General features: G+C 57.1%; 1 protein-coding gene across 9 annotated transcripts in view; it reads right to left on the reverse strand.

The window, feature by feature from the left end:
• Nucleotides 1-8,063: 8,063 nt before the first annotated feature.
• ARAP1 (ArfGAP with RhoGAP domain, ankyrin repeat and PH domain 1) overlaps nt 8,064-23,247 on the reverse strand; it is a 36,401-nt gene continuing 21,217 nt past the window's right edge. For 5 of the 9 annotated variants that reach the window (XM_030233994.2, XM_030233997.2, XM_030233995.2 and 2 more), the window contains 25 exons: nt 22,999-23,105; nt 22,717-22,916; nt 22,536-22,621; nt 21,173-21,355; nt 20,053-20,227; nt 18,894-19,028; nt 18,510-18,645; nt 17,912-18,014; nt 17,629-17,824; nt 17,255-17,300; nt 16,897-17,060; nt 16,386-16,598; nt 15,329-15,434; nt 14,959-15,106; nt 14,672-14,755; nt 14,445-14,513; nt 14,161-14,278; nt 13,233-13,346; nt 12,694-12,836; nt 11,232-11,314; nt 10,708-10,758; nt 10,219-10,282; nt 9,871-10,026; nt 8,891-8,928; nt 8,064-8,709 (listed from right to left, as the gene is read on the reverse strand). In XM_030233994.2, coding sequence (XP_030089854.2) covers nt 8,911-8,928; nt 9,871-10,026; nt 10,219-10,282; nt 10,708-10,758; nt 11,232-11,314; nt 12,694-12,836; nt 13,233-13,346; nt 14,161-14,278; nt 14,445-14,513; nt 14,672-14,755; nt 14,959-15,106; nt 15,329-15,434; nt 16,386-16,598; nt 16,897-17,060; nt 17,255-17,300; nt 17,629-17,824; nt 17,912-18,014; nt 18,510-18,645; nt 18,894-19,028; nt 20,053-20,227; nt 21,173-21,355; nt 22,536-22,621; nt 22,717-22,916; nt 22,999-23,105 — 2,898 coding nt within the window. In that variant the 3' untranslated portion in view covers nt 8,064-8,709; nt 8,891-8,910. Of the gene's footprint in view, nt 8,710-8,890; nt 8,996-9,870; nt 10,027-10,218; nt 10,283-10,707; nt 10,759-11,231; nt 11,315-12,151; nt 12,185-12,693; nt 12,837-13,232; nt 13,347-14,160; nt 14,279-14,444; nt 14,514-14,671; nt 14,756-14,958; nt 15,107-15,328; nt 15,435-16,385; nt 16,599-16,896; nt 17,061-17,254; nt 17,301-17,628; nt 17,825-17,911; nt 18,015-18,509; nt 18,646-18,893; nt 19,029-20,052; nt 20,228-21,172; nt 21,356-22,535; nt 22,622-22,716; nt 22,917-22,998; nt 23,106-23,247 lie in introns of those variants that run through there. The other 4 variants (XM_050970670.1, XM_030234002.2, XM_030234001.2 and 1 more) reach the window with 4 other exon arrangements.

The following is a 23,247-nucleotide window of genomic DNA, read 5'->3' on the forward strand; positions in this document are numbered from 1 at the left end:
GCTTCCTGGCATGGTCTGAGCCATGGTACACTTTCATAATTTGAATAGTGGAATCACAGTATCATTAAGGTTGGAAAAGCCCTCAAAGACCACCAAGTCCAACAGCTCCCCACCACTGCCAAGCCCACCACTAAAATACATCCACAAGTGCCACGTCTACATATCTGTTTAATCTCTCCTGGTCCTGCCATGTACAGAGGCATATCCATGAGAAAGATCAATTTCAGCAAGTTTTGGGGATTTTTTTTTTCCCATTTCTGATTTTTTCCACCATTTTCGCTCATAAACCTGAGTCTTTCAGGGAGGGAAAAAATAGCAAAACAGAGAAAAGCTTTTCCATTTCCATTGACATTTATCCTGGGAACAGATAAAGAACAGAAAAAAAAAAAACCACACAGAGGAACCTGGAGCCTTGTTTTTATTGCAACATTGGTACAAGATGTTCTCAATGAAAAAAAAAGTAAATAAATTCACAGTGAACCAGAAAATTATTCCCTGTGTCCAGAGGTCCAATAGCTCACCTGTGACTGGGGTAGAACAGAGAGAAACACCCTGTGTGTATTTTGGGGTCAGGATAGGTGTCCCAGGGAGCTTTTTGGGGCCATTACATCCCACACTGGGGCAATGCTGTCACCAATGCCAGCCCATCCCATGCTGGAGCCATCCAGATTTGGTGCTACTGGCTAGGAAGGTGCTGGAGCTGGGATGGAGCTTCTGAATATCACAGGAAGGAACTTGGGTAGCCTGAGAAGGCAAAGGCTTTCCTTGGCTTTGGAAATGGGATTTGGAGAGGGAAAGGGAAAGAGGAAAAGGAAGGATGGTGAAGGGAAAAGAAGGAAAAGGGGAAGGAGAAAGGGAAAAGGGGGAGGGAGAAGGGGGAAAAAAGGCAAAGAAGGGGAAAGAAGGTGAAGGGGAGAGGGGGAAGGGAAAAGGAAAGAGGAAGAGGAAAGGAAAGAGGAAGCAGAAGGGAAAAGGGAAGGGGAAGAGAAAAGGGAGGAGGAAGAGGAAGAGATCTGAGTCAGCCACCTTCTCCAGGTTTGTTTGACACCATCATAAGCTGGTCTCAGCAGCCCCCCCACCCACTGCTCCCTCAGCCTGCAGGCCCCTGGGATTGGCAGGGCAGCAGGAGGGCAGCTGGGGCCAGATCCTGCAGCCCCATCCAGCACCTGCCACTGAACCTGCCCTCCAGCCTCTGCCAGTGTCCCCTGCCTGGTCACATCTGTCAGCTGGCTGCAGGAGGGAACAGGGACCCGCTGGCTCTGTCACACTCAGGGCATCATGCAGGTGACCTTCCCCAGTGCTGAGCCAGGAGAATGAGGTGCTCATGGACACTAAGGGGCACGGGGGGACACTCTGCCCCCACTTTCCAACCTCACTCTTCATTGCACTTCAATTTTTTCCATTCTCCCGTAGTATGATGTGTCCCTGAGCCCAAAGGATGGGAAAGTATCCCTGCAGTGCCATTCTCCAGGTGGCAGCTTCTATACCTGGGCTATGCCGGGGAGACACTTGGCACACAGGCAGTGGGAAACAAGGATTTAAGCAGGGCTGCAGGATCAGACCCTGGCCCTGAGAACTGTCAGGAGTCATAAGGATGCTCCCAGGGCTCTACCAGGTACCACAGCCCAGGTACCATCCCCCTAGTCCACCCCCACACCAAGGACCCAGACCTGACCCCCTCCACTGATTCCTCATTCCATAGATGCTCAAGGTTTTGGAGATCCCTGTGACCACCCCTGAGCCATTCCCAGCCCTCCCATTGCTGCCTGTGGAAGTGGGCATGGGGGCACAAAGGCATCCAGTCTCAGGGTGCACTGGGGTGCAGACTGAGCCCAGAATTCCCAAATGCCCTCCTCCCTCTTCCCATCACCCAGAGGCAGGGGCCTACACCTGACAGGAGGAGTGGAGGGACTTTTCCTTTGCACCTAACACTCCCATGCCCCCAGGGTGGGTGGCAGATGAGATGGGTGACAGGGGAAAGAGCAGGAACCAGGCAGCCTTGGTGGCACAGGAAGAGCAGGATGGAGCTCCTTGTTCCTGGGAAGAGATGCCCCAGTGTTCTGGGGCAGATGAGAACTTCCCCTGTACCTTCAGTAGGGGTCAAGATCAATCCTTGTGTCCCCTTGTCATGGCCCATGGGTGCACCCAGAAGGGGAAGTGGGGTCCCCATGGAGAGAGACTGCCTTTGAGATGGTCCTTCATGGTCATGGAAGGGGTCCATGCTAGCGCTGACCATCATGGAACTCTGTAGCACATTATCCCTCCAAATCTAGCAGCATCCTCCCCAAGGGATAGCACAAGGCTTCAAAAGACTCTTCCCAAAGGTTTCCCTATCACCTGTCTCAAACCATGGCTGGTGAGAGGGAAGGGCTGGTGAGAGCTCAGCTCCTCCAGATGGTGATAGCATGTCCTCCGGATGGCAGCCCTGCTCCCCATCATGCTCCAGTGTTTCTTGGGGTGGGGAGAAGCAGTGATGAGGTTTCCAGAGGTAAAGGAAACCTCATCAGTGCTCCTCTGGGGAGCAGAAGTGCCTGGAGGCTTCTGTCCCTCCCGGGTGGGGGCTCAGCTCTGCTCCTGACCTGCACAGGGAGTTCTGCAAGGACACCCCGTTCCCACCGTGCCTCCAGTGTCAGCCTCTAGTCCCTTGAGCATCCCACCAGGTGGGAACCAATCCTCAGGATCTGGCTCTGAGGGCAGCACCTCAGGGCGGGGCTGAGGACGACGGTGTTGGCTCAGCAGCAGCCGCATCGGGCGCCGCCAGTGCCGCACAAAGGTTGGTGGCCGGGGGGACGGCGGGGACACGCTGGGAGGGAGGCACATGGGGCTGGCACGCTGCTGGCCCGGCTCTGGCTGCCAGGTAGCCATGGAAACCTCCCGGCTGGATGCTGCACCGATAAATAGCCAATTTGAAGTGATTCTCCTCAAAGAGCTTTTTTCCCCTGTATTTATTTTTTTATACATAAAGTCTCAGGGATTTTTTTAGATTTACCCTTGCTTATTTTATTGTGTCCCTTTATTTTTTTTTTCCTGATTTTGTCATTTGTTTTGTTTTGGTTGGGTTTTTGTTGGGTTTTTTTTTTGGGGGGGGAGGGTGTTGGTTTGTGGTTGTTGTTGTTATTTTTTTTTGCAAGGGGTTGGTTTGTGGTTGTTGCTGTTGTTTTTTCTTTGTCATTTTTTCCATTGATTTAAGGCCTGGCCTCCACGAACACTCAAGACAGTGACGTTTGCCATCTCCCTTGTCTTCAATAAGCCAAAGCTCATTGCTATTTCAGTGGCAGCCCACATGGAAGTGGTGTGACATCATTCAGGGCCACTTGTGCATGGAGCTGCTGCTCACCTGGGTGTGTATTTAGGTAGGATAAATACACGTGTGTGCACCTGAGCATGTATGAGTGTGTTTGGAGGCATGGTCATGCATGGAATTGCAGATCCAGGCTCACCACATCACTGAAAGCTTACGGCATGCTCATACACACACCTGGAGTCACAGCACAAAATGGGCTCCTTGGGAATCTCCCAGCAGGTGGAACAAGGGCAAACTGAGATTTTGGAGTCCTGGTGAACCAGACAGGTGTCATCCATGAGTGGATGGGCAGAGCTGTGCCTGCTCCTCTGCAGCTGCACCCATGTCTGGTGCATCCAGGTGCAGGGCTGGGTAGGGCATGGGTGCCCAGCCTGCAGGACATGTGGCACATCCATGTAACTGCCTGGAGCACTGTGGTCATTAGCCACAGGGCTCCTAAAGATTGAGTCCATAAGAATTTCACTGCCTTAACCTGCAGAACCTGCTGGGGTCTTTTCTGTAGCTCAGGGAGCAGCTCTGAGCCTTCACCTGGGGAAGGAGGCCCCAGAGAGGCTCCAGTGATGCTTCAGATCCCTTCTGTGACCCTTCAGATCCCTTTTGTGACCCTTCTACAGCCCACAGGGACACTGAGTCCCCCCCCACCATCCTTGGAAAACTCATCCCTGTTTCTCCCCACCCCTAGAAGTCTTGGAGCACAGAGGGGAGCAGGACTGTCACCCAGGGGACACACAGCAGCCAGGATGCTGACAACTCAGCAATTATATGTATCTGCCTGTCCCACATTGCACACATCTCCCTGGGGATCCTGGCTCCAGGGGATCCTAGCTGGGCTCTGTGCCCAGCCCTGGACAGGGATGCATCAGGAATATCTCTGGGCTGACAACCCAGAAGCATTGCTGCTCCGATGTTAATAAAGTGATTGAAAGCTCCGTTATTTTTAAATAAATGCAAATTAACATCTACTTAATGGAGAAAGACAAACCCAGATCCTCATCTGAGCCAGTGCTGTGACAGTGATGGATAAACAGCTATCAGCCAGAGCATCCTTGTTCACATGCCAGACCCACATGCTTGGGATGCAATGGCACCACTGGCCTCTGCTGGGAAGAAGGTTGGCAGCTGGCTGTGCTCACTGGTCCCTGTGCCCACTGGGACAGTGAGGTCCCCCTGACAGGGAAAATCCCAGTCTGGCTCTTATCTCTGCCACCCATCACCATCTTGCTTTAGTCATGTCTCCTTGGCCAGCTCTGGCCATGCAAAGCCAAGGGCAAACATCCCTTCCTAAACACCTTCCCCATTCTCCCAAGACACTGAGCTCCCATCACCTGCAATGTGGCATTGAGTGCCTGGCACTGCCAGCACCCCATTGGAGTTGGAAGAAGCAGATTCCCCATCCCATGGGACCCTCCTAGGCACAGCCCACCTCTGCAGCCTTTCCTCCCCCCGACAGCAGCCCAGCATTTACCTAGCTATTTAAATCACCTTCATTTATCTTACTAAGCCTACTGGTGATAGGACAACTGCCAGGGAGGAAGCTGGGAGTGGACAGAGGAGGGGGGGGGGGGGGAGAGAGCAGTGTGAAGGCTAAAAAGCTTCAGGAAAGCTGGGCCTTTCCTCTGCTCCTTCACTTTCTCCTTTTAAAACCCTCCCATGGGCTCTTCTCTCCCTTCCCCAACATCCAGAGACCTTTTCCATCCCTGGGCCAGGCTGAAAGTGGAATGGAGCAGGGGGAGGGGTGTTCCTGTGTCAGTTTGGGGAGTGGTAGATTTCCTCAATTCCTTCCCCAGCCTGATCCCATTTTCTGGGTGGGTAAACTGATAGCTGAGGGGTGAGGTGAAGCGCTTGGGAGCATCCTGAGTGTGTTGGCAGCCACAGGCTCTGATAAAAAAAGCATAGATGGAGAAAAGGCAGGAGGCAAGGAAAAGGGAAAAATGATGGGAAAAAGGCTGGAAAAAGCCAGTGACAGTTTAATGGGGCTGTTGATGAAATAATGACTAGTTTAAAGTCTGCTGGAGTGTGGCTGCTCTGCAATAACCCAGGACCTGATAATCTGCTGAGTTCATTACTGAGGGGGGAGGGGGAGCGCAGGGGTAGAAGCCATTCAGTGGGACACAGAGCTGCTGTGGGCGTGGGATGCAGAGAACCCCTGGGGACAATCTGTGCTGGTGCCATGGGGTGATTGTGGCGTTACGCTGGGCTGTCCGGCCACCACCTGGCTCCTCCTCAGGGTACCTGAGATGAGGACGGTGAATGTGGGGTGTCCCCACCACAAGAAACAATACCCAGGAATGGCAGCACTCAGGGCAGGCAGCACCTCGGGAATGGCAGCATTGTCCTTGGTGGCACCATGACCGTGACTCGAGTCTGGCATTCATCTAATCTACATGTCTGGTGCACAAGGTCACTGATGCCACCACCAGCAGCAGACCACAGGCAAGGACAGGGACATTGTCAAGGGCTCCGGCTCTCCAGGGAGAGGCTGTGGGGCTCAGCCAGGTTCCAGCTGAGTCCCAGCCTGTGCTCATGGAGAAGCCAGAAGACACCCTCAGCTGCCCAACCCCCACCAATGTCAGTTTATTAAGTTGTTTGTAAATGTCTCTGCAATTAATCACTTGCCGATGTGCGGTGTCACATGGCACTGCCTCCGCAGTACTATGAATAGTGAGAGCTGGAGAGAGACTTGATCCATGCTGCTCTGGAGTGACGGGCTCCTGGATAGATCCACCTCTCCATGGGCAATGCTGTAGCAGCTCAGTGCAGCAGTGCTGCTGCAGAGCATCCTGGCCCCTCCTGTCTTCACTGGGCTTGAGGACATCAGGGCAGGAGGTCCCCAGTTATCATCACTGCATCCTGGTTGCCCTCAGATGGGCTGTCAGGAGTCCCTGCTTATCTCTTCCCCCAGAAAATAGTGTGAAGGTGAAGGGAACCCCAAACCTCGTGCTTATGGGATCCAGGGGTTCCCAGCACCACAACTGCATCCCACCTGCCCACTCCCAGTTTCCCTCAAGTGGGCCACCAGGAGCTCCCTATTGATCCCTTCTCCAAAAAATCTGGTTAGAGATGAAGGGAACCCCAAATCTCATGTTCATGAGATCCAGAAAGGGCCCCAGCATTCCCCTGCTGCCCCCACACTCTGCCCCTGGTCTGGTGAGGGGTGCAAGGAGGCCTTGGCTGGAAGCTTGGCTGGCTGGGAGCTGCAAAGAGTTTGTTCAGCTCCTGGAGCAGGGCAAGATGAAGAGGATGGACATCCTAGTGGTGAAAGACTAGGAAGCAGGGTAAGAGGAACAGTTTCATGGCCAGAGAGACAGGTAGGCTGCTGAAGGAGGAAGTGGATTAAGGGAATGGCGGTGGGGCAGGGGAGAGATAGAGGTGGGGATGGATGGATGGATGGATGGATGGATGGATGGATGGATGGATGGATGGATGGATGGATGGATGGATGGATGGATGGATGGATGGATGGATGGATGGATGGATGGATGGATGGATGGATGGATGGATGGATGGATGGATGGATGGATGAGTGAGTGGATATCTAACAATGTTGAGCACTAATGGTATTTCTTGGCACATCCCTGGGGTTTGGTGCCAGGCATCCGCTCTGGGCCCACAGAGTCCTGGGCACTACAAGACCCACAGAACAACGTGGCACAGCAGAATGGGAGAGAGGTCATGAAACCAGGGGTGGTGAAGGCTCTCCCATTCTTCCCAACACCTGGGTCCTCGCCCTGCCACAACAATAAGCGGTGTGAGCCACACACTGGTGTAATTGAGGCTTGTGGGGTGCTGTCTTCAGGGGGAGGCGGGGACACAGGTGCCTTCCCTCTGTCTCCCTCTTAGTGGCTCCTTCACTCCTTCCAGCACTGCAGGTGACACTGCCAGCACCGTTGCCACCACCCTGCACCCTGGCAGTGCCTGCAGGTGATTGACAGCCCTCCTGCTCCCACGCATGACTCACCGACAGCCCCTGTGGTGGCTCAGCGTGAGGAGGGGGCGGTGGGACACCCCCACCCAGGGCTGCCACAGACAACTCAGCAGGGAGTGATGCTCCCAGCCCTGCAGTTACACCCAGCCCCCTGCATCCCTCCATCCCTAGGGACCAGCACCCCTGCCTCCCATCTGCCCTGCATCATCATATCTGTGGGGATTAGTATCCCCACATCCCTGGAAACCAGGGAAAGCAGAATCCCAGCTACCTTCTGCCACACAGACTGAGCTCCAATGATGTTCCCTACCACGATGGCTGTTAGTTGAAGCTCAAAGGGTTTCCATGGTAAGTTCCAAGGTCACAAGCACTGGCAGGCAGCAGCAGCACACAGGATCAGCCATGGGCTATGTGGAGGAGTTCCTACGGCTGCCATGATCCAAAGAGACAGCTCCCAACCTCTGGCTTTGAAATGCCCATTGTGCCTCACACTGCAAGGGCCCAGGCCCTGAAACACACCTGCACACGTATTTCTTGGTAGCTCCCACCCACTCCTGGTGATCTACAGTGGCAGTCCAGCACAGACACCAACTCGGGCACTGGCATGGCATTCTGGCTGCACTGGCAAAGCTCAGCAGTCACAGCAGAGGATTGTTGGACTGGGGTGCCACTGCTCTGTCCCCAAAAGTCCAGCTCATTGCCTTCCCCATAGCACCCATTCTCTGGCAACCATGCAGCAGGTGCCTCCAGGACTGTCCCTCTGCACTTCCAGGTTGCCAGCTCTTGGTGTCCCCCCCTGCCCTGTTTGGCTGGCAGAGACCTGAACACTCCCACTCCGTTTCTTAAGACCTTTAATATCACCAAGAGGTGGCAGTGGGATACAGGGGCTGCTCCTGCCATCTCCATCCTGATGGACGGAGGACAGAGACCAGGGGCACCACCTCCCCAGTGTTGGGTGAATACTGAGGCTCTTGTCATCCTGCCCGATCCAGCATAGAGGGGACCTTCCCCAGGAGTGATGGGAGTAGGATGATGGCAGTGCCTGGGGCCAGGCATGCATCCCATGAGAAGGGCTAGTGCAGCATCCCACAGGAAGGGCAGCTCCCACCTGCCTTATCATTTTAGAGGAGAAAGACTTCAAAATAAGGGATGGAAGAGGAAATGTAAATGCCCTCGACCATAGCTCCCAGCCAGGCTCTGCTTCTCCTCCTGGAGCTGGGAAAAGAAGTGGTGGCCAAAGGCAGCTGGGGCACAGAGTCAGGGGGCTGACATCCTGTGGGCTGTTGGGCAATGGCTCCCAAGCCCAGCTCTGCTGGGGTGGGGGGTGACCTCACTGCCATCTCCCCTCCTGGCTGCCTGTGGTCCCCACAGTGGAAGGTGAGAAGGCCCAGTGGAGGCTCTGGAGGCAACAGGACCCTGGCAGGTGCCGGAGTACGGGACTGGCACAAGACCCCGAGGGTGGCCCCACTTGGAGATGAACCTGTGGCACAAGTAGAGAGCAAAGTGTCAGTGAAGGGGACAGAGCAGGCCCTTCCAACCCCCTTCCACCTTTGGGGACACGTGCCCTGTCCTCAAGCCAGGATGGCAATAGGACAGACAGAGCCATTGGCTCCCACTGTCATCAGATCAGAACAGGGTATGCAGGCAGGGGGGAAACTCACTGGCATGTCAGTTTTCCAGCTCAGACGTTCCGCAGAAGCTGGGGACAAAGGGCAGACAGATCACCTTTCATCCTCAGCCTCCTCCTCCTCCGTGTCTGTGCATCACTGGCAGCATGGCACCCAGGGGGACATAGGGAAAATGCCCAGCAAGAGAAACTATGGTCGCCCCAGGGTCACTGCAGTCCCAGAATCTCTTCCCATGCTGGCCCCGTGGCAGGAGACACTCACCCACTGTCCCCTGGGAACCCTGGTGTGCTGGCCCCCTGTACCAGACCACACCACCACAAGCACACTGTGAAGCATAGCCCACAGCAAAGCCCCTGCAGGCTTCCCCACTGCCCTCTGTTATAAACCTGAGCCTGTGCAGGAGTTCCAGGGCAGCAAAGATGCCACTCTCTGCCCTTGGGGCATCCCTGAGCACTCACTGGGTGATGCCCAACTGATGCTGGTGGGGGATTTCCCTGGCACAGCCCTGTCCCCTGGTTTATAACAGCAACAAGGGCCCAAGCAATTGGCTTGGAGGCAGTGGGATCATTTCTGTCCCACCACCAGCCTTGTGGCTGGGCAAGAGTCCAGCACCAGCACTCGCATGGTTAAGGGACACTCGATGGATGACAGCCCCCAGGCAGGACAGCTGTTGCAGACAGACAAGACAGCAGGATGGGGAGGTGATCTGTGACCAGGACAGAAAACCTAACCCTGTTAGAGGAAAAATCAGGAGCATGGCAGCATCTCTTCTTTTTGCATCACATGATTTGGGACACCCTGGACCCAGGAGACTCCACCAGCCCTCAAAGGATCAGCTTGCCCCCCCCCCCCAGATCCATCACTGGAGATGATGCAGTACATAAGGAATGGGAGCAGGAGTGGGAGCCAGGATATCCCCCACCCAGGTCTGGAGACCAGGACCCGCCCATCATGTGATGCAGGGGGGATGCAGCCCTGCAGGGAGGACCATCCAGTGCCCCCAGATCACTCACAGTTAGGGGGTCAGTAGCAAAAGCAGCCACACTGTTCCGCATCTCGCTCTCATTGCCCCGCAGCGGGATGAGGGAGATGTTACCCAACCTGGCATCCTGCTGCGGCCGCGCCACCCGCGCCTTGGGACGCTCCGAGGGCCACAGGGCACCCCCGTTCTGCAGGCAGAGGGGACAGTGAGGGACACCAGACACTCTTCCACCCCAGGACCTCTCTTTTGCCCTGGGGTGCTGGTGTTTAGGGATGCTTGGATACCCCAAAGGGTTTCTGCTGGCCAAGCATCCCTCTGGGACTGCCCCCCATGGGGTGCCCCACTTTTACAGGGAGGGATCATCCAGCCCACTCCCTACCTGCACCTGAAGGAAGGTGGCAAACCACTCCCGCAGATCAGCCTGGGTGTCACAGCACAGGTACCTGTGGAAACAGTGTCAGCACCAGAGGACGTGGTGGAGGCAAGTAGGGTGTCCCCTCTGCCCGCTCCAGGGACACCTGCCTCCTCCAGAGATCTCAGCTGCTGCTCTGCATGAGAACCCAGGGGACTGAAGGGGACAGCTGCAGGGGTTCCTCAGGGGGAACCTGTATGGGGCCAGGAGTGCTCAGCCAGGCTGTCTCCACATATGGGGCCAGGAGTGCTCAGCCAGGCTGTCTCCACACATCTAATGTCCCTGCCAATGTCAGGAGGGTGCAACTGGATGGTTTTGAAGGTCATTTCCCATCCAAATAGTTTAATGATTTCTACAATTCCCCATCTCCCCCTGCCATGGTAAAGGCTCCAGAGAGCTGCCACGTGTCTGTCTGTCCCAGGGAGAACTTTAGTATCCCATGTCACCTTCCCTCACCATTGCTGCTTCTCGTGCTTCTCATTTTCGTAGAATACTGTAAAACCCCAGCTGGAAGAGAGGAGTGAAAACATGAATCCCAACAGCCCACGCAGCCATCCTCTGCTAGCCAAGTACCCCAGCAAACCCCTCTCATCCCTTCCATCCCCATCTCTGCAAACTCCCCACTGTCGCTGCAACTGCCCACTCCAGCCCCACAAACCCTTCCCCAGTTCTGCAAATCCCCTCAGCTGCACAGACACACCCCGGGACAGTGCCAGGAACAGGCCTCGGGAGAAAGACAGGGCAGGAACAGCACCGAATACAGGGCTGTGGACAGGGCTGGGGACAGTGCCGGGGACAGTACAGTCCCTGCTGGTTGGACCGGGCTGCAGAAGCGAGCTACAGGGCTGCTCTGACACCTGGTGGCAGGAGGCCTGGCCAGCAGGGGATGGGTCCAGCAGTCAAAACTGTCCTTTTCCCTGTCCCCATCTCCACTCCTATCCTCATCCTTCGGCACCACAGGCCACCCCTTTGCTGCTCACCACGTCGGGGGTCGAAGCTTCTTTTTAACACCCAGGTAGACCTTCAGGTTTCGGACAGGCCACTCCTTCTCTGGCTTGTGACTCTGGGGGAACAGAGAACCAACACTGGGTTGGTGGCTGCCAGACCTATCCCCACCTACCACAGTCCCCACCGGTGCTGGGATAGGGTCCATCCCCAGCAGGGAGGAAAAGCTGTAGTGATGTGGTGACAGGGAGGAGGGTGAAGCCCAGCACGGAGCAGAGCATGTGTCTGTCACCCATGGCAAGGGCCACAGGTAGCAGGAAAGGGACACAGGTGGCCCCATAGCCAGTGCCAGTTGCCTTCTGAGCTGATACCAGCACTTGCACATTGTGACAGGGTCTCAAGAGTCTGACAACAGACATTTCCCATGGGATCCCACCTCATACCCTTCCTCAGCATCACGGCCACAGCCATGGCAGTGGTGGATCTGGACCCACTCTGCCCAGAGCACATTCCAAAGCGTCCCACTGCCCTTGTGGCACAGCATGAGGACCCTTCCAGTTCTGGCTGTGCCTTGACATGACCCAGAAGCAGGTGCCACATTGGGGACCCTCCATCCATGTTCACATGCAAGCAGTGTTGACTTACAAGAGCCCAATCCAATGCCTATGGGATGGGGAAGCAGCTCAGCCCATCCCTATCCTCTCTGGTCCCTTCCTCAGACCCAGCTCTGGCTGCCTGGAGTGAAGGACAGCAGGACCCACAAGCCAGAGGGGCCAAATGGGGAGAGCTGGTAGCACCAGGGACAGTTCCAGTGATCGGCACATGTGCGCTGCAGGATTGGATTTGGGACTGACCCTGGATTGGATCTGAGGTCAACCCTGGGCACACTTGTAAGGGCAGAGGGCGTGGGAGCCCCTGCACTGCAGCTGAGTCCCCCATTCCCCTCCCTACTCACGCTCTCCAAGGGGGGGCTCCACTGCCTCAGGCTCTGTGCAACAGAGGAGAAGGGTTAACACAGGTGGGGAACCCCTCCCTGCAGCCCCCCTGTGCCCACGGGCAGGGCATAGGGATGGAGTGGTAATGTGCTAGGATGCAGTGTCACATCAGGGCAACAAGGAACTGGGGGCACAGAGGGACTGTCACTGCACAGCCAGTATGCCAGCATGTCCCCCCGCAGCCCTGGCACTGACCAGGAGCTCCAGGATCTGCTCCAGGTCCGGGTGACAGCACTTCAGGGGCCAGTTCTGGCACTGCCCACACTGCCCTTGGCTGCCTGAGCTTCCTGTGCCATGGCAGCCCCATTGCTGCCTGCACTGCCTGAGCAATGTCAGCCCACATGAGTCCCGTGTCCTCAGGGAATCCCCACAAAGCCACAGTGCAGCAGGGCAGGGCAGGGCGGGGCAGGGAAGGGCCAGAGAAGGGCCAGGGAAGGGAAAGGCAATGAAAGGAGATGGAAAAGGAGAAGGGCAAGAAGGGGAAGGAGAAGGCAGAGCTCACCCGCACTTCTTTGTAGAGGCGCAGCCAGGAGTGGTTGAGGATGAAGTAGCGATCATGGAAGCCAGTGCTCAGCCCAAGCCCCAGCAGGTTCCTCTCCTCCCGGAATTTCATCATGCCATGCTTGCAGTCACCCACTCTGCTGGCTGGAGGCACATGCCTGAGCGGCTCAAGCCCCCCAGTGGGGACAGGTTCCCCAAGGAGGGCACAACCAGACCCTCACCACCCGTAACTGCAGCCCTCTGCTGCTGCAGAGTCCTGGCATTGCCTCTCAACTCCCAGGCCAGGCAGAGCAGGCAGGACCAGCTTCCCTAATCCTCTGGGCACAGCATTTGGCCATGACACCGTTCAGGGGACTCCAAGTCACATGCTAACTGAGCTGGAGCCTACTTGGATCTCATACCATCCTCTTCCCATTCAACCCCTTCTCCATCCCCTCCCCTCCACTCTGCATCCCCATCAGTGTTCAATCCTCATCCCATCCCATCCCATCCCATCCCCTTTCTTCTCTCCCTGCCCAGACCATGGTCCCTGCCTCTCACCAAGGTAGATGAGCATGTTCTCCATGGACATCTGCTTCTTCACCACCAGGTAACTCTCTGTCCCCAGGCAGTGCAGGATGGGCAGAACTTTCTCTGAGTAATGCAAGGGCCGCTCTGTAAGTCAAAGGACAGTCAGGTCTCAGGAAGTGCATCCAGGGCCAGCTCCCGTCCAGAGAGTGTCACACTTGTGTGCTGAGGGTCTGACATGGCCTTGCCACTAAACTATGTTCCCAAGTGCCACACCTACAGGTCTTGTCAATTTCTCCAGGGACATTCCATCACTGCCCTGGGCAGCCTGTGGACAACTCTTTAGTTGAAGGAATTTTCTCAAATACCCAGCCTAAACCTCCCCTGGAATAACTTGAGGCCATTTCCTCTTGTCTTGTCACTTGTGACCTAGAAAAGACTAATCCCCACCTACTGGCAGCAGGAGCTCAAGACACCAGCAGGCAGGACCAGGCTCTCATCCTGTTTCTGTTGACCTCTCCCTTGCTGCTGCCTATGGCCAACATAGTGCTGCTCACTTTGGTTACCAGAGAACCTGGACACCTCCCCCCATCAAAGCTTCAAAGGCACTTGAATTCCTAAGGATACAGACAGATGCCCTGGCCCAAACTTCAGCCCATCTGCAGTACTCAGCCATGTGCAAGCTGGGTGAGGTAAGCAACTGTCCTCCCCTGAGCACCTGGAGCCCATCCCAGATTGCTCCATGGTGCAATCACAAGGGGAGATTTTTCATACCCGTCCCTATATCCATTCCCATCTCCATCTGCATCTCTGCCTCCATACCCATCCTTACTACATCTGCACCACCATGTCCATCATCTTTTCCACCTTCATCCCCAACTGCATCCCCATCTCCACCTTAATATCATCTCCATCTCCATCTCTCTGCTCCTCATCACTACCCTCATGCCCCTGCACCAACCTGCCTCTTCTCTCTCATTCACTTCAAAGCAGCTCCAGTAGTCCTTCTCCTTCATGACAATTTTCCGCCGGTCCAGGATCTCAAAGGTGAGCTCCTCAGCCGTCATCGTGGCTGGGATCTGAGAGAGAGGGGGCAAGTCTTCATCAGACAGCGCCCAGGGCCCTCCCATCCTCACACCACACCCAGCTCAGTGTGAGCTCCCATGCAACCAAAGAGGCTTGGATGTACACCGAGAGGACCCCTGTCTCCTCTTCACCCTCTGCACCTTCTGCCCAACCACTCACCTTGACATGCTGCTCTGTCTCCGTCTTCTTCTCCTCCAGGTAGACAGTACAGATGAAGTCCCCAGCTTGCTGGAGGGCAACAGTAAAGGGCTTCAACCTGCAGCTTCCCACATGTGGGTGGAATCCCCCCCACCAGTGTGGACATCCCTTGCCCAGGGCATGTCCAAGAGATGCCACAGTAGACACTGAGGGCCCCAGGAGAAGATGTCCCCATGTCCAGGACCCACCTGTGTTCCGCTGGATGATGCCTCCCGCATCTTCATGATGGCTGTGATTTCATCCTGCTGCTTCTTCATCTCTTGGTCATTGACCTGCCAGGGAAGAGAAGCCATCAGGGCTGACCAGACCATTCTGGCTCCAGGCTTCCGCTTTCCAAGGTTTGAAAAGACATGGTCCTCTCTCCCCTTGTTTCCAAAGCAAGATGTCTACAGACACAGCAGATCTGACCTCCTCTTCCTTCCGCCTCTCCATTCCCTGTGAATGTCAGCACACTGGGACCAAGGGGTGAACCTACGTTAAAGATCTCCACGTAGTGACTGATGAGGTCCTCCACCACACGTCCTGCCTTGTAGTCCTTCCCATCTGTCTGGAAGAGTGTGGGCCCAAAGACAATGGCCAGGTTGTGTGTGTTCATCTGGTTCTCCCCAGAGAAGCACTGGACCCTGTGGGAAACTCTGTCAAGATTCCTGCCCACAGCCCTCCCCGGACCCCACCCTTCAACCCCCATGCAGGACATGATGCTTGGCATCAGGCACAACCTGACCCCAAACTCCTCTCCTTTCTTTGCTGGGGACATGAGCGAAAGGATAAGGGCTCTCCCACACCCCAGAGCCACCAAGGACCCCACAGCGGAGAGGTTGATGCCCAAGGGGTCAATGCCATACCGGAAGAGGTGATTGATGAGCGCCTTCAGTGTGGCCCGGTTCACTGGAGGGAGGGCAGTCAAGAGCCGCCGGTACTCGTCAACCTTTGCCCCCTCATCCTCCAGCACTGCCAGAGGGAGAGAATGAACATGGAGGAGCACAGAATGGAGATTAAGTCTCAGGGCCACACCATCTCCTCTACACACTTCACTTCCCCTCTCCTGTCCCAGTGTGGGGATGAAGCATCCCAAATCCATGAGGCCAGAGAACATTCCAGGTCTGCAGAGCCAGAGCATGCCGGAGCTGAAGCATTCCAGAATCATGGGACCAGAGTAACCCAGCATTATGGGGCTGAAGCATCCCAGCATCATGGAGCCAAAGCACTCTAGTTCCACGTGGCCAGACTGTCCCAGCTCCATGGGGCTAGAGCACCCAAGCTGAATGGGGAAGAAGCATCTTAGCTCCATGGGGCTGGAACCTGCCAGTTCCAAGATGCCAGAGCATCCTAGGCCTGGAGAACCTCAGGTCCGTGGTGTGATAACACACCTGCTTTATGGGGCTGAATCACCTCAGACCTGTGAGGCCAGGGCATCCCGGCTCCATGGGCTACAGCATGCCAGCTCTGCAGGGCTAGATCACCCCAGATTCATGGAAACAGAGCATCCCAGCATACTGGGACAGGAACATCCCAGCATCATGGGGCCAGAGCATCCCAGCTCCACAGAGCTGGAGCATCCTGGCTCTCTGAAGCCAGAGCATCCCAGCTCCATGGCACCACAGCTTGTGTCTGTTTTTCTGCTGTGTTCACCTATCTCAAGTGTCCAGTGAGCAGATCCGGAAGGGAAGGGGGGGATCTGGCTGTCTCCCCTGGCTCAGCCCCACCCTTGCCAGAGCATGAGTCTGTACAGGGGCAGCATGAACACACTCCACTCCCCACCCACCACTTGAGACCCAGCATAGGGGAACATGTGGAGCCCAGACATGTTTCTCCAACCCATGCAGGGGACAAATTGGCTGCACAGATCTGGGTGGCCCACACCCCCCTTCCTGCCACCCCCAAGCAGCCCCCAGGGCTCACCCGTTGCCCACAGCCAGTTTGGGGCCCACCGCCGAGTGAAGAGCCCATCCCCAAGGTCACGGAAGAAGCGTTTGAGGGTGTTGGCAACATCGTCCACCTGGTGTTCTCCCTCTTTCAGGCAGACGCAGCGTGCATCCCGCTGCAGCACCTCTAGGAGGCTGGTGGTCTTGGAGTTCTGCCCGCTCTTGCGGTAGATTCCCTCAGACGTCAGCCCTGTGATGGAGCCAGTGGGAATGAGACCCCCTCTGCAGGAGACAGACCCCATTCCCAGCCCACCAGCTCCCCAGCAAACACTGCCAGGTGCCACAGAGTATTCCATCCTGCAGGTGCTCCTGTGACTGGAGACACAGCCCTGCTAGAGATGGAGCCCTCCCACAGAGCTGGATGTTCAGGAAGGGAGGGAATCACGTATCACGAGCATGTAGGGTTCTCAGCCTGCCACACCACAGCAGTGGGGTGACCTAAATGCCCCGCTCTGGTCCCTGCCAGCATCCCAGGACTTTATCCATACCGCACTGAGTGATGTAGTCGATGCAGCGGTCCACCAGCAGTGGGACGTCCGATTCTGTCAGCTGCTGCTCCGACAAGGTGTCTCCCGAGCTGCTCGCAGCCTTCTGGATGGCATGGACCCAGCCCAGGAAATCTAGCTTCCGCTCCCCTTGGATGTACAGCGTCCTGCCAGCATGCCTAGGCTCAGCAGGGAGCTCTCCCCACACCCCACTGCATGTCTGCAACCCCCAGGAAGGCCGGCCCTAGGGGCCTGCAGGTGAGTCCGACTCAATTTTGGGGTCTAGTCATGGCAGGGAGGGTAAAGACACTCCAGAAAAAGGAGGGGTATTTGGCTGGGGGCCTTTTCCCCACCTTCTTACCTCCGCCTCTCCACCAACACCAGAACCTCATGGTCCCCCTGGATGGCTGGAAAGGAAGGCAGGGAGTCCATCACCTACGGGAACATGGGGTGCCACAGCTCCCCTAGACCCGCATGCTGTGGGAGGCTCTGCCAACAGGTCCGGCTCCAGTCCAAATGGGACAAGCAGAGATGGGGAAGAGGATGCAGAGGAGGAAGAGGATGGAGAGGAAAAAGAGCAGCTGCATTCTCTCCCTTTCAAGGGACACTGAGCTCCACAGGAGCAATATCCACCAGCCTCCCACCAAAGGCTAGGTGTACCCTAAAGCAGGATCTGGGGGACATGCCCTCCCCCCAGCCAGGGGGGGGTCCTGCCAGCAGGGTAGGGGTACTCACAGAGCTCCTGCAGCTTGCGCAGCTGGAGAGGCTCCTGCCGACGGCCATCCTCAGAGCAGACATGGAGAGTGGAGCCAACCAGGGCAAACCAGCCCTCCTGGGCACGCTCCAGGGTGAGACCCCCCTTGTAATGCAGTCGGCCAAGCCGCTCAAAGTCTAGTGCCAGCAGCTCCTCGGCACAGGGGTGGACAAAGGACTGAGCCAGGGAGGAGAGGAATCCATCAGCACCACTGTGTCCAGCTGCCACCAGCACCCAGGGCCACCCCAGGCCCCTGCATCCCACCTTGGCAATAGACTTGAGCCATTCTCGAGCAGAGGCAGGGCTCTCCAGCCCAAAGAGGTAGAGTCGATCTGCCTCGGTGTACACCTCAAACGTGCTCTCGATCCTTCAGGAGGGAGGAAAAGCGGAGCCTGGGTACCCAGAGGGGTGGGATAGAGCTGGGTGGGTGATTGGGGTGTTCCAGGGGTGGGAGCATCCTGCTGCATGGCTGCTGATGGCTCTGACAATGGCCGATCTAATGTGGGATCCCCCCACCATGGCCCCGAGCACTCCAGTGTGCTGCCAGATGTGTTCCAACAGAGACATAGGGACTGCACAGGGGCCACTAAATTGTTACAAAGGAGTTGGACTAGGGTTCCAAAGGAATTACAAAGCAGCTGCAAAGAGGTTGCAAAGGTGTTACAAAAGTATTCGAAAGATGCTCCAAAGGGGCTGCAAACTATTTGCACAGAATCCTTGCAAAGCCATTGGTTCAGGGGCCATTGGTGGGGTTGGGGACTACAGTCCCCTCGTGACACCCCTCATGGGGGCCACTGCAGCCGTGCCAGGCCATGAAGGAGCAGAAGGACTGTTGGGGTGCTCCAGAGGAGTGCAGCCTTACCCATGGGCATGGAGTGGGTTGTTCACCAGGCAGACAATTTCCTCCACCCTGATCTCGCCATTGGGCACAGTGTTACGGTCGTTCTCATAGTAGCTGAGCACACCATCCTGCAGCATGCACCACCGCCTGCTGAACTCTGCACAGCACAGGAGAGCACTGAGCAGCCTCCCTGAGCTCTGGCCCACCCCATGGCACCCACCAAACCAGCCTGAGCACCACTGGGTGCCCATCTGATTTACCACCCATCAAACCAGGCTACCAAGTAGTGCTGCACTTCCCCACCACCTTTTCAATGCCCGAGAGAACAGGGGAGGGTGCAATTTCCCCTCACAGGGGAAATACCATCAATCTCCCAGCTCCCTTTTCCCTGTCTCACACATGTACCTTCTGGGCCCTTGCGCTCACTGATGGGCTTGACCATGGAGGGGGTCTTGTAGAGGAAGCCATTGTGGGTAATGGAGGGCAGGTGTACAGAGTAGGGCTTCTCCTCACTGCACACCATCTCCAGGCGTGGCGGCTCTGCAAGCAGGGAGATCAGTCTATCACGGAGAGCTGCCCTCCTCCCCCAGCCCCACAAGGCAGCTGGGTTTCTCCCATCTCAGCACAAGGAGCATCTCACAGGCTGCACCCCGAGCTCCCATCTCAGCACAGCTGGGGTACAAGGAACAGTGCTGGTATCCAAATCCAGGGCTGCCTGGAAATCATTCCACATCCTGAGTCCTCCCCAAAGCCGCTCCCTAAGCATTGAGCTGGGACTGGATGGGAACAATGCGAGCCCAAGCTTTGGATTTCTCTGGCTCACTGGGGTGGCCTGGAAGGCCTCGCAGTTCTCCCAGACACCTTTAGTGCTGACACGTCAGAAAGAGCTCGATCAGCCCAGACCTGGGCAAATTCCAACTTCCGCAGGAATGCAGGACAGACTTGGCTGCCGACGCAAGGAGGGAGGTGACAGCTCTGGCAGGTGAGGGAGGTGACAGCTGGCCAGCCCCCCCACCTCTGTTCCTGCCCACTTGCCCAACACCTGTATCAGGGTGCAGATCCCATGGGAGCCATCAGCCCTTCTGGAGTCAAGTTCAGGGGCGGGGGTGCACAGCCAGCAGAATGGGACTGGTCATTAGGGGGTCAGCCCTCCTGCCCCAGGGACATGTTGGGGTAGGGGCTGCCCATCTAACAGAGGAATGTCCCTTGCCTGGAATACCCACAGCATGCCAGGATGGTGTGGGAATACTCTCTCCTATCCCTTCTGGTACCTGCAACACCAGCCTGCATTCCCAGGTGGGCTCCAGACCCATGTTCCCAGCTGGGATTGAGTCCCCAGGGGTGCAAGGGTTCCCCAAAGCCTCTCTTCCCTCTCATGGGGTACACAGACCCTCAACAGTGCCAGCAGATGGAGAGCCTCCTGCCAGGAAGCTGCTGAGCAGGACACAGAGCTGGGACCAGCTCAAAACATAGCTGTGTCCCCCAGAACACCCCAGCAGCAACTCCAGGAATGTTGTCAGTGGGTGTGAGCTCATGGTAGAGTTTCAAGGGGGTCAGCCCTTACCTGAGGTTTTGTTGTGCAACAGGAACTCCATCTGCAGCCGCTGCCCACTTCTCTCAGCCAGGGCCAGGGGCGTAGGGCACTGGGGATCCCCGGTGTCACAGGTCACCGATGCCCCACAGAAGAGCAGAGCCTGCGTCTCTGCCAGGTCACTTGTGGTGACGGCCGCACACAGAGCCTGCAGCACAGCCAGGAGGCCAGTGGTGAAGCTGATGGCTCTCACCCAGGAGGAGGAGGAGGAGACCCCCGGCAAAAGGAGCCGGGAGAGTTCAGCGAGCTGCCGGACCCCCGGCCGCCTCCCGGCCGCCTCCCAGCCGCCTGGTCAGAACAAAGGAGGCTCAAACTGGGAGAAAAAGTTTGGAGCCGGCAGCGAATCCCTCCCTTAAGGAGCCGGGGTGAAGTCATACGGCAGCGGGGCGGGCCGGCCAAGCCAGAGTAGGAAAACAAACAAGCCCACATGCGAATTCCCTCGGCTGACTGGGCCCCCCATGTAACCCCACCGCTTGTAAAAACACTGGAGAAGCCACGGCAGGGGCAAAGCCACTGCAGAGCAGGAGGCAAAGGTCAGCAGCCAGAGTGCCGGGATGGCATTCTATGTGTCATATTCCTTGTGTGACCGCTCTAGTCTGGCACACTGCCAACAGCCAGCACTGGGAATGAACGCCATGGGCGGTGATTAGGAGTGCTGGCCAGGTACTCCTGGGGAGGGATGTCAAGCTGCCTCAACTGGGGTGTGTGCCCAGCACCAGCTCACCTAAGCCCCATCCAGCCCAGAGCTTGAACCCAAATCAATTTCCAAGCCAGGGAGAGGTAAACCCCTGGGCTGCCTGGCTGTGGTAGGAAGATCCCATCTTGGACATGGCTCTCCAGCCTGGACATAAGCTGTTTACAACCCACAGCAGAGATGTTACCCTGCCCCACAGCTGGCTCATCCTTCCTTGAGACCCGACTTTGGCTTGGGGTGCACAGTGAGGGCAGAGGGTGTGCAATGGGGGCTGGGGGGATACAGGCAGGGAGGTATGATGGGCAGTCTTCTTGGACACAGACTTCACTCCCCAAAAAGCCTCAGGACCCCAGCTCAGGCAGAACCCCCAAGCAGGTGCCCATCCCTGGGGGAACTGACCCTGTCAAGCTCCTCCTGGTTGCCGAAGAGTGGGTGGTAGTGACGGTACTTGCCCTCCCGGTATTTGGCGATGAGGAAGCGCCTCCTCTCCTGGCTGCCGCTGGTGGGGCTGATGGCCTCACTGGGAGGCACATTTGCAGCCCAAAACTGGTTGGCCATTATGTTGCCAAACCGCTGGAAGAGCTGTGGAAACAATGACAAGGAGACGCCAATGCGACCACACTGCTGGAGCATGTCGGGGGGCTTTGCTGATGGGCATGGTGCTGCCCGGAGGAACAGCGGGGTGCAGGAAGAGCAGGGGTGGCGTAGGGGAGTGCAGAGTGGGCAGGGTGCAGGTGCACCCACCCACCCACCCACTGCAGGCACGCAGCATCTGACAGCCTCCACAGCCGCCGACTCCCCTTCCTGCCCCGGAAAAGCACATCTGGAAAGCAGCACCCAGCTGTGGGAGGTGGGGTGGTGCTCGATACCCACGGGGACAGATTCAAAGCGCTTTTGGTGGCCCCTTGCCATCCCGCTACCCTCAGCTGAGAAACGGCATTACGAGATTTACCAGGGAGATACACATCTCCTCAATACCCACGGGGCACCGCCAGCAGCCCGCAGCTCCTAGGGCTGGAACGGGTGCATGCGAGAGCGGAGAAGGGGCGGTGCGAGCTGGAGCCCTGGGGCTGCCGGGGTGGTTTCAGGCTGAGTTCCCAGAGAGGGGAGGGGAAAGGGAGCAGCCGCAGGCAGCAGCTGGAAGCGTTTGGGAGCTCCGGGAGCAGGCAGTGCTGGAGGCGGGGGCTGCGCGGGTGGGACGCCAAGCAGGAATGCAGGATCTGAGCAGGATGGATGGGAAGAACGGAGCCAGCCAGGCTCTGCCGGCGGGAAATGGCTGCCAGGTTAGGTCTTGAAACGAATCCCAGCTGCTCCCGCCCACCCATTCCCGGCCCTGGCTGCCCCGGCACATTCCTCCGCGCCGGCGGCCATAGCGCCTCAGGGGACTGCGCTGCCCCTGGGGCTACTCCAGTTCCATAGCTACGGCCCCACAGCCACGGCCCCACGGACAAAGAGACACGTCTGTCTGTCTGTCTGTCTGTCTGTCTGTCTGTCTGTCTGTCTGTCTGTCTGTGGCACACAAGTGACGCTTGTCCCTACCGGCGTGCTGAACTGGCTGCCAGAGGTCCACAGGGACAGAATGAAAGGCTGCTGGGGGCCCTCTCCCTAGCCCAGCCACACCATGGTGTCCCCCCCGGGACCTGGAATCAGCCTGGAAGAGCCTTGCCGTGCTCCAGCACCCCCCAGCCCGCAGCTCCATAATGCAGAGGGAACAGGGTGTTGCCCCCCAAAAGGGCTTTTTGGGACTGGTCTGTGCCACTACCTCAATCAGCTCCTCAGTCCACACCTTCCTGTCCATCTTCAAGCTGCGGACTTTGGTGATGCCAGGGCCCAATCCCCGGTGTTCCCCTGCCGGTGAGATGAGCCATTAATGACTCATTTTGGGGTGGAAAAGGTCTGGATGTCCCCAGGGATCCCCATTTGTGCCTACTGGATATGGGTACCTGCGCATCTCTTGCAGATCACCACACAGAGGTTGATGGAGGCCCAGTCAGGTTTGGGGGAGCCACAGTCAGCACAGAAGCGGTTGGACTCCACTGCCCAGATCCTCTCAGCCACCTCCGAGTTGGAGAGTGCCTCAGTGATGGACTGCTGCATGGCCTCCACCCATTCCTCCTTCTCCTGCTCCGAGTCAGCAGAGAAGCTGCCAGGAGGGATGGGGGTGAGATATACCATGTCTCAGGGTAGGCAGCACCCTCAGCACCCCCTCCCCGCCCTGGGCTCACCTGAAGATCCTGTATGGAGTGGTGAGGTCAAAGCCCCGGCGATCCACCTCCTTGACGTTCCCCACATTCATCTCAATGTAGGTGATGCCAATCCCCAGCTGATAGTCCTGGTGGGGTAACGTGGGCAAGGGATGAGGGGGGGATGGATGATGAGATCCAGTGCCAGCGAGCTGGGATAACTCTGTCCCTTCACTGCCCAACTCTCATCCTGGGTGTACCTAGGGCACCACAGACTCTGGAAGCAGCGAC

This window comes from Serinus canaria, chromosome 1 (genome assembly GCF_022539315.1).
Source record: "Serinus canaria isolate serCan28SL12 chromosome 1, serCan2020, whole genome shotgun sequence".
NCBI lineage: Eukaryota > Metazoa > Chordata > Aves > Passeriformes > Fringillidae > Serinus > Serinus canaria.